At 47.8% G+C, this 10,665-nt stretch overlaps 1 protein-coding gene across 1 annotated transcript in view; it reads right to left on the bottom strand.

Moving 5' to 3' along the window:
• The window catches only part of TNFRSF9 (TNF receptor superfamily member 9), a 19,817-nt gene extending 11,956 nt beyond the window's left edge, over positions 1-7,861 (bottom strand). The window contains exons 1-6 of the mRNA XM_004705452.2: positions 7,747-7,861; positions 6,794-6,901; positions 5,424-5,561; positions 5,013-5,079; positions 3,933-4,063; positions 2,956-3,090 (exon numbers count right to left, since the gene is read on the bottom strand). Of these exons, the coding sequence (XP_004705509.1) occupies positions 2,956-3,090; positions 3,933-4,063; positions 5,013-5,079; positions 5,424-5,561; positions 6,794-6,901; positions 7,747-7,846 (679 nt within the window). The 5' untranslated portion in view covers positions 7,847-7,861. The remainder of the gene's footprint in view (positions 1-2,955; positions 3,091-3,932; positions 4,064-5,012; positions 5,080-5,423; positions 5,562-6,793; positions 6,902-7,746) is intronic.
• Between the last annotated feature and the right edge of the window lie 2,804 nt (positions 7,862-10,665).

Here is a 10,665-nt window from a genome sequence, read left to right as displayed (position 1 = left end):
TGTGTGTGTGTGTGTGTGTGTGTGTGTGTGTGTGTGTGTGTGTCTATATATAACAGTCTCAAAATGACAAACCGATAGAAATGGAAAAACAGGGAGGAAGCGGAGCCAGGTGGGTGTGGCTATGAGCTGGCAGTGGGAGGAGGTCTTTGCGCTGATGGCGCAGGACTATGTTTTGGTTGTGGTGGCGGCTGCGCAAATCCACGTGTGATAAAATGACGCAGAACGACACACACACACACACACACAGTGACAATGTGCCATTGCTGATTTCCTGGTTTTGATCTTGTCCTCTAATGATGTATGCTAGATCCCCAGGAAGGACACATGGAAGTTCTCTGTATTGCCTTGGCCCCTTTTTGTGAAACTGTAATTCTATCAAGGTAAGAAATAAAATTCTATTTTTAAAAATGGGTACAGTTCCATGACAAATCACTAATTACTCACCAAGACCTTTGAAAAGCATTTTAGAAACAACTTTGTTAGCGGCTAGGGGAGGGATGGGATAGGTCTGTCAGGGAGGAGGTGTTGATGTTAGATAAGGAAGTTAGAAGTTTAAATTAGGTTAGAGGGTTAGCCTCAAAAAGAAAACAAGAGAGTAAACCACAGAATGGAAACAACATATATTTGCAGCACATGAACAAGAGACTAAAGGATTTCTATCAATTAATATGAATGAATATATAAATGAATTAATATGAACGAGCCAACAACCCTGTAGAAAAATGCTGGAAAGAACTAATCAGATACTTTGCAGAAGAGGAAATCCGCTGGCTAAGATAAAATAATTAAAAAGTGTCGAACCCAGCTAGCGAGTCAGAGAAATGCAAATTAAAACCACAAGGAGACACCACTCTCCACCCACCAGAGAGATCAACCATTCAAAGTCTGAAAGCATCACATAGTACAGGAATGGGGAGCACAAAGAACTGTGAGGAAAGTGGACAGAGGCCTAGCTCGTTGGGGACAACTGTTTGGTTTGTGTACCAAGGACCAAGCTACACGTGCCTCATGTGGCAACACTTTCACTCCGGAGAAGAGCCAACGCCACAAGTGTGCGCTTGCCCATGCTGAGACACATGGACGCCAACACCCATGCACGTGTCTGTGATGGTGTCAGGCAGGAAACAACTGCACGTTCATCCACATGGGAACGTCCACCTGTCTTGGAATGGATAACCTGCGATGGGCAACAGCCATGAGAACCTACTCATTGGGCAGTGCATGATGAGTCCTAGAGATGCAATGTTGGGCCTGAGAAGCGCGATTCAGGAGAATCGCCGCTGGTAAACTGGTGTGAGCTAGCAGGCCTGTGAAGCAGAGCGAGCAGGGAAAACCACACCGCTCTGGCTGTGATCCATCCTCGTGGGAGGGAGGGGTTGTCTTGGGAACGGGAAGCAGAGTGCTATTGACCCCATCACAGCTAGCAACCCGAGAAGGTAGGGCCTGGGGGGTGTTCATGATGTAACGCACTTTTATACACACGCACCATGTAAAATGGTTTATATTGTTGAAAAACAACAACACCCTGTCTAGTTGATGTCAACACAAAGCGGCCCTAGCGGAGCCCTGCTGGGTTAGGGCGGCTCTTTAAGGACCTGAAAGAGCCTCAGATCAGACTTGGCTGGTGCTGCCCTGCAGGTACTTTTAACACCTCCACTCCGACACTCATCAGCCTTTTCTGGTGTTTCCAGTTACAATTTTGCCCTTGGATCGCTCTTTCAATGTCCAAAGTCCACCTGTCCAGACAAGCCTGTCATCTGTCCTCCACAAAGACAAAGAACAAGTTGCGTGCATCACTATAAGCTTTTGTTTCATGAGTGCTGATTCCTGCCAGGCACTGATTTGCTGGGCTTCTTACAGAAATAGTGTCTTGTAGTACAGTCATGAAGGAATTCCATTATTAAAATGATTCAATTAACCTATACTCCCAAACCAAGCCGGATTCAAGGCCCTCGAATTGATTCTGACTCTTGACGACCCCCTAGGGCGGGGTAAACTTGTCCTTGTGGGTTTCTGAGTCTGTCGCTCTTTCAGGGAGTCGGAAATTTCATTTTTCTCCCGTGGAGTAGCCGGTGGTTTCTAACTGCCAACCTTGTGGTTGGCAGCCCAGAGCCTCACCCACTATACCACCAGGTTCTCCTCGTGTGACCCCTAACCAAGACCTGGTGGTATCGTGGTGATGCACTCGGCTGCAACCCCAAAGGTCAGCGGTTCAAAGCCACCAGCCGCTCTGCCAGAGAAAGCCCAGACTTTCTATTCCAGTAAACAGTTACAGTCTCAGAACCCCGTGGGGCAGTTCTGCCTTGTCTTGTCGGGTCACTGTGAGTCAGCACTGACCTTGAGTTGGTTTGGTTGTTGTTTTAGGTTAAAATAATCCAGTTTATTAAATATACCGCCAGTTTCCTCCTAGGTCTATGCCTGCCTCAAGTTGTGGGTCTCGGCTCAGATTAAAAGCTATTTCAGGCAGAGGAGGTGAGCTAGATGGCCAAAAGATTCTGACGATTTGATGCGCCTCTTTGCCAGTGTCCTGTGGGTACAGCCAACTAGCTTAAATACACACACACACACACACACACACACGCACATGCATGAGCCCAATGGGCCCGTGTATGAAATGGATCCCTCTTCTAGAATCCTTAGATGGATGCTCCTGCGATAGCCGGGTTCCCCGCCCCTGACATCTTTGGGGGATGAAGAACTATTCGTTGTGTTGGCTTGCCCTGTGAGTGAGTTACAGCGTGTTTGGTGCATACCTGGCCTCCACTCACCAGACATCAGCAGCACCCACCCACTCGGGAGCCCCAACAGGGCTCCAGACTTTGCCAGGTCACACCTGCTGGATACCCACTGTTCCGCACCAACCCCGTTTCAGCAACGAAGAGCCCCTTTTCCTTTCTGCCATAAACAGCCCGGCGTCCCAAGAGCTCATATTGGATACTTGGGTATTGGTCTTACGTTGTTTGAATATATACAGCAGTTTCTTTCGGCCCCAGTTGGCGCGGGCGAAATGGAGCAGGAAGACGAACATCAGCGACAGGGCCGCGGCCAACATCAGTGCCAGGAAGACGGGCGTGACCGGCGGCTGGCCATCTTGAAGACAAGAGAGGCAGGACAAATGCAGGCTACCCGTTCTTGTGTCATTCCATGGTCCCTTCAACCTCTGGAAGGTCCTCAAACTAGCATAAGCCCCTGAGCACTTGGGAAAGTGACCCCTAGGCAACTCCACCCAGCCCACCTAGCTCACTTGCCTGTGTGTTAAGAATACTTCCCTGAGTGGTTTAGGCTTTCCAACCCAGGGAACCAGTTCCCCGCGAGCTGATTCTAGCCAGACTGGAGTCTAGAAGTTGTAGGCCTTGGTGAATCCACATCATTCTTGCATTTGGTTGCTAACTAAAGGCTGGTGGTTCGAATATGCACCCAGAGATGCCTCAGAAGAAAAGGCTTGGGGGGGGGGGTCTGCTTCTGACACACCAGCCACTGAAAACCATCGGGAACAGTTTGACTCTGACCCACGTGGGGTCACCGGAGTCGGAGTCCTCTCAATGGCAACTCATCTGGGCTAACATCAAAAATATCGTCACAGGAGATGAAGAAGGTTTGCCCACAGGAACGAAGGCCCTAGGGGCCACTCTGCTGGAGGTTGGGGACAATCCTTTTGTCCCCTTTGGTGTAGTACCCAAACAGGTGTAGTACCTGTTTGGATCAAGTCTCACCTTATCCTGTTTTCTAAGGTGTACTTCTGACAGAGAGAATGCCAAACATCTGATTAAAAAAATGGATGGCCTCCAGGAAGCCCCGGTGGAAAAAGGAAGAGGCCCTGGCGGTGCCTCTGTAGACGGAGAGATGAGGTATCAAGAGAGCCAGGAGGTGTAGACCCCAACTGGGCTCGCCATCACCTATCCCCTTGGAGGTACCAGCAGCGAACCACCTACCTGCCTTTCTCTCCGGAGCAGGAACAGTGACTGAAGATGTCGTTGGAGAGAAGTCAACTGAACGTGGTCCACACACCACATCCTTTTCCTTCGTCCCATTCACGAGCACAGATTTTCCGTGCAAGGAGCAACTGGGAGAGTTCAATGAATAGAGTTCAAATAATCCATTCAGGTATAGACCACCCTGCTTCAAACTCATTGACATGTCCCACCCAGTGTGGCTGAACCCTGATAAAGATAAATGGTGATAGACATCTGGGCCTACAGGAGACCTGAACACACCTTGATCAATTCCCATTGGATCATCTGGCTCCCTCCAGCTTTCATACAGATGTTTAGGCTGACCGTAGCCCTCCCGACTCTACACACGGCTGGATTCCCCTGCCTGCCCAGGTTGGGGCGCCATGCAGACCCCTTCTTGTCCTATGAGAGCTGAAAACGGGCTTTTCTGCCTGGTTTGTCTCTTGCCACCCCCACCCCTAACCCCCAACTTCTTATCATAGTTAGACATCCCCATAGATAGACATCCACATAGAAAAGACAAACAATACAGCGTAGGCCGAGGGGCTGCAGAGAGTCAGACAGATCAGGGTGGCGCTCTCAGCTAACCTCTTTCCACAATGACCTTGAAGCATGCTAACTTGTGGGAAGACCCATAATGATCACAACAACTTTTTTTTTTTTTAAGTTCTGGAAGGGTCACAGCTATACACAAAAGAAAACAATCGCTTTGAATCCGTTAGGATATTTCACTGATCTCTTTGTTTGACTGTAAAATAAGGACTGTAGGAGGACTAGCCCTAGAAAGTCATGAAGAATGTATGGGTGAGTCCTAGCGACTCGAATGATAAAGCTGAGAACCCCCAGAATAGTGGGTGCTGAAGACGGCACAGTTCTGAGCAGTGGTTCATCCCGTTGTGCATAAGATCGGCACGACTCGAATCCAGCACGAGAACTAACTGATAGCACGACCTTCACACTTGATAGGCATACAATAAGTCCAAAGGTAGAACTCTTTGTGCTTCAAAAAGCTGATCCCAGACTATTCCCTACGCCAAAGGGAACACATGTCATACATACTTTGTCCAGGGCCGACAGCTGCCTTCTGTCCGATCGTTGTATGTCCCAAAGCAGCAGTCTTCACAACCTTGCATAGAAATTGAATCCATCATTCCAAGAGAAGTGTTATCACTGATTCATAACTTTTCCAGTGACGGGCATACAGTAGTAAAGTTTGTACAACTGTACATCAGGGTATTAGACCTCTATAAACGGTAGAGAAATGCATGGTCCTGGTAAATGATGGAGGTTTTTCAACTATTTGCATTGATTGAAAAAATGATTTTGTAAATGTCACACACTAGGCACGGCGGTTCATCGCTTTAAGGGTCAACCATTTTTATTTTAACCTTACCATGAAAAACTCAGGACGGAAGCTCATGAGTTAGGCTGAGATAATAGGCTTGGAATAGAACAGAACAGCAGACCTACCCTTTTTGGTTAATCCTTGCCCTGGGTTGCAGTCCCGTTGACACTTGGTGCATTCCGCGCCCAGGCAGTGAAACCCGGAGACACATTCACACTCGGCATCGCTGGTCGGGGAGCATGCCCTCTTGGTCCTGAAAACGCCTCCAAATCCCCCCACAGTTACATTACACTTTGTCTCCAAAGTCAAGCAGCAATTGTTTGGTGAAAAATTCTATGATAAAATCCATGCTTATCCTACGATGTTACTAATGGCCTTGGAGTATAATGCTTACTTTTCAATCTCTGTAAAAGGTATTTTAATATTTTGCCGACTCAAAACTCATCTCTTGTTAAATGGATGTTTCTTCTAATATTTAAAAAGCTCCATTCCCAGTGTGGTCCTCCCCTACTCTGGTGTCAATTTAAGGATTAAGAGTGTAGGGGTGGAGTCTAGGCTGTCAATCTGGAGATAGCCAATGAGACTCCTGTGTGGGCACGGCCTTCTCCTGAGAATTCTGGGAAATCTGGTTCATCCTCCTTGGAGGCAGGAGACACTTTTCTCTCTGCTACTCCCTGGGAGGCATTGCAGAAGACAAGCCACATGGACACAACCAGATCTCAGAGGCCAGAGAAGCCACAGAGAGACTGCTGCCAGCACTGAGATGCTTCCAACGCCACTGGACCAAAGACTTTCTACCCACTGGCTGGTGAATCGTCCTGCATTTGGCTTCATTGCATATGTTTCGTAAGTCTGAAGAGGCCTTTATAGATTGGTATGGGACACATGGGCTAATATCAGACTTATGGCCTTGGACTGGACTGGGTTGGGATGTTTTCTCAATATTCAATTCTTCTTGTATATAAATCTCTTTCTTATACACATATGCGTGTCCATGGATTTGTGTCTCCAGTCTACCCAGCCTAACACACCCAGATGCCTGCCATTGTAGTCCATTATTTGAGCGGCCCTGCCTGTTGGCAGAGGAACCAGCCACAGGGGGCAGGGTCACCTGCCGGCTGCTGTTGAGTCGGTTCCAACCATGGGAGCCTGGTGTGGATCAGAGTCGGGCTGTGCGCCCTCCCGAGAGTTCTCAACAGCTGAGTTTGCAGAATGTGAATGAGTTCTCGTGACACCAACAAAAACCGGCAGCACTTGACAGCCACTAACAACATCGAATATACGGCTCAAGCGGACACGGGGCTGGGCAACAGTTCATCCTGTTGTGCATCCGATGGCCCACTCGGTAAGAACGAACCGACAACACTCCGCTGGCACTGCCCACAGATCACCGGGCCTTTTCCTCTAATCTAGACTAGACTCAAATCTCCAGCCTGTGTTAACTCTGGGGACTCCAGAGACCAAGACCAGGCCGAACACATGTGGTAAGTCCTACCTTCGCACCGCTTGCACGTGTCGCAGCTCGTCTGTCCCCCTGTGCTGGAGAAGCTGTTTACAGGACAAGGAATGCAAGCCGGCTGCCTGGTGTTCTCACAGAGAGTACCTACGAAAGGTAGATGTTGGCTGGGCATGTTTGCTAGTACGTAGGGGCCACCCAAAGCCCTATGAACATTTATTGAAAACAAGACAACAAATATAAAAGAATTACTAGCGTTCCGGATGCCACTGCAGTGATAGACATTGTTTGGTCGGTTGACTTTTTGAAATTGTACATTTACAAGATTATCTGCTGAGTAGTCACAGAACTACTAAGAGCAAAGTCCAGACGCTGCAACAAACAAATTAATGGAGAGAAGAACATGTCCCCTTATCTCTCAGAGGGAACAGGACAAACGATGAGAGCTGCCAGTTGGAACCGGGAAGAGAAGGGCCTCATGGATTCACTAAGCATTCAATGTGCCCAGTTCTCTATACTCTATTAAGCCCTCTGGCCCCTACTTATTTCCTGCTCTACCCCCAGTTTGAGCACAAGGCCTGCAGGTAATATTAAGGTGTATTGGGGGTTTGCCATGGGCCACACATTGATCCTAAAGCCTTCCTAGAATCCCTCCAGCAACCTTTTGAGATAGGTCCTTTATTAGCCCCAGTGGGGTCAAGTGGTTTGGCTCTGTTCACACTTGTATGATTATGATCACACCGAGCTGATTCCGGTTCACAGAGACCCATCTAGCGTTTCTTAGGCTATAAATAAATCTTTATGGCAGCATGCAGCTTCATATTTCTTCTGCAGAGTAGCCAATGGGTCTGAGCAGCTCTGTGCCACCCAATAAATATTTGTAAATGAGCGAATAAAAGGTCATTGAAAGGAAGCTCATTCGCTCTGACCACTGGACTAATTGAGGCATATTTTTAGCAGGACAGATGAAATGCACATGAATTGGTTCTTACCAGCTGGGCAATCCCCACAGGGATCCTGCGCTGCTCCTGTCCTCTCCAAGTTCAGGACCAAGAGCACTGTTGCCACCATGTTGTAACAGCTGTTCCTCATGATGAGATCTCACATGGGCGCGACACTGGCAAAGCAGAATCTGAGCAAATTTGAATCATCAAATTAACTGATGTCACAAATGTCACTCTACAAAAGTCAGCCTTTCAAATAAAGAGCTGGTGTCTTCCTCTGAAAGTACCCACATGATGACACGAGGGATGATTCCACCTGACCAGAACCAAGGTTCTTTCCAGACCAATTAATAAGGGGATATACTGGGAAAGGATTTTGCTTTTGGGAGACACCAGACTTCTATGAAAAAACAAGCATGACTAAGTACATTGGTTTGTCAGCATTACAAAGCACATTTACTGTTGTGAATTATGCCCCCCCCCAAAAAATATATATATATATATATGAGTTGTAAATCCTAACCCTCTGTATCGGTGGTCACAATCCCATTAGGAAATTGGTTCTCTTTTTTATAATAATGAGGTAGCTAGTGGAGGCTGTGGTTTGAGTCCATCTCTTTGAGATATAAAAGAAACAGATTAAAGAAAGAGAGATGGGCGAAAACAGACGCTCTGACACATGAGAATCACTGAGGAGAAAATGAACCAACAATGAAGAGATGCGGACCTCCTCCCGAGCTAGCAGAAAGAGAGGGACCTCCTCTAGCCTTGGGGACTGTATCCAGATTCTAGCCCGTTGGAGCAGTTCCACGCTGTCTGAAAGGATTGGCTATTTGTCAGAATAGACTTGGGTTTGGGGAGCCTCCTAAATTGTGAGAGAATCTCTGTTTCTTCAAGCCCCCCCTCCCCACTTTCTGGTATTGCTATCAGGGGGAGCACTAGATCACCAGCACACTGCCCAGCCCATTTTGCCCAGAACTTTGGGGACTTTCATGGATCCTGAGCATCCCCACAGCACCAGTTGCTTGCTGCCCCTGAAAGACAGTCCCAGGGAGAGAATCTCAGTGGTATCTCTCAGCTCAGCTCCATGAAGACACTGATCATTATGACTGCTCCTTCTTAACCTGAACCGTACGTTGGATGTTCCAACACCTGGTTGCCTCAACGCTGAAACACTCTTCCGCCCAATTCAGGATCCTCCTTTCTTAAACACAGACATGCATTCGCTCACTTTGAAATCTGAAGCTCCGAGGCTAACACAACGGAGGATTCAAAAAAATACCTACTTCAGGTTCAACTTCTTGATCTTCATTGACCAGGCTGTTACTCTAAATTAGAAGGAGGAAAAGTCTAGACTTGTAGCAAGGGGAAAGTAAAGTTCTATCTTTCCCCCACTGTGGGTCCTTCCTGTGCCACCCCACCGCCCTGCCCTCCACCCTGCCACCCCTGGCTCTGCCCTAGTAGACAAACCTTGAAGTCTCAGGGCTGGTGGAGAACTTTCCACTCCTTGATCTTCAGAACAGAGAGGGGTTCTGCAGCTCGGAGAGTGTAGCAGGTTAGACAGAGGCAGTTTGGGTGACTCAGCTGGGGGCGGGGCCCCATGGGAAATCCCCTCAGTATCCACTGACCCCAAGTCCTCTAGACCCCCGTTCCCACGTGTTAATGATACTGGAGGTCATTTCTTTGAAACAGCACCCCAGTTAGAAGATGTTTCTCAAATGATTTGGGGAAAAGAATATTGTCACTTAAAAGAGTTCTTCCAATTATGTCCTTAAAATACTAGATACTTGAGGAATGAAACCAACTTCTTCTAAATGGTGATTAACACGTTTGTCACACTCTATTTCTTAATGCCCTAATAACAGTGATGTTATAAAATAAAAATAAATTTAAAGCCAAGCCAGTTGCCCTGCAGTCAACTTCAACTGATGGCGACCTCATGTGTTTTGGAATAGAAGTACACTCTGGAGGATGTTCAAGGGCTGGGACCCTTTGGAGCCCTGGTGACATCATGGATTATAGGTTGGGCTGCTAACCGCAAGGTTAGCATTTCAAACCCACCAGTCACTCTGTGGGAGAAAGATGAGGCTTTCCACTCCCATAAAGAGTTACAGTCTCAAAACCCCACAGGGACAGTTCTACCCTGTCCTCTGGGGTTCTATGAATCAATAGCAGTGAGTTTGGTTTTAGGAGTTTGGGGATGACCTTCTGGAAGTAGATGACCACGTCTTTTCTCCCAAGGTACTGCTGCGAGGATTTGAACCCCCAACTGTTTGGTTAGTAGCTATGTTAGGCTGGGTTGTCCAGAGAAACAAATCTAGTGACACTCATGTATGTCTAAGAAAAACGTTATAATAAGAAATCATCTAATATCAAGAAGGCATCTCAGCCTAGTCCAAATCACGTCCATAAGTCTGATGCAAGCGGGGCCCTCATCTGACCCATATGGTTGCAGGCTGCTAATGCAGACAGGTGAAGCGGATACAGGAAGATCACAGGCCGTAGGGCTCAGAGTCATGGGGCTCCACGCATCGTGGAACCATGGCAGGGTGCTGAAAGCTCTCAGGGTCAGGAGACAGGCCAGTGGCAGCCAGCAGGAAGGCAAAGTGGCAGAAGGTCTTGTAAGAAGGCCACGCCCCAAGGAAGGCAGCATCAGGCTGTGACCTGATTGACAGGATGGATTCCACCCCTATACTTTTACACATGTTCAAGTTGACACAAAATCTCACTGCCACAGTAGCCAAGCGTCAACCATTTACACCATCCAGGGTTCTGCTGATGTCATTGGTTGCTGTCAAGTTGATTCTGACACATGGTCACCCCGTATGTGACAGAATAGGGCTACTCCATAGGGTTTCCTTGACTATAATCTTTGCAGAACCAGGTCACCCAGCAAAGGTGTCTGAGTACGTAGGTTCACACTATCAGCTTTTCCATTGGTATCGGGATGCTTAACCACTATGCCAC

This window comes from Echinops telfairi, unplaced genomic scaffold (assembly GCF_000313985.2).
Source record: "Echinops telfairi isolate 266 unplaced genomic scaffold, ASM31398v2 ScPeMD7_7457;HRSCAF=8495, whole genome shotgun sequence".
NCBI classification, from domain to species: domain Eukaryota; kingdom Metazoa; phylum Chordata; class Mammalia; order Afrosoricida; family Tenrecidae; genus Echinops; species Echinops telfairi.
This window is presented reverse-complemented; position numbering and strand designations above follow the sequence as displayed.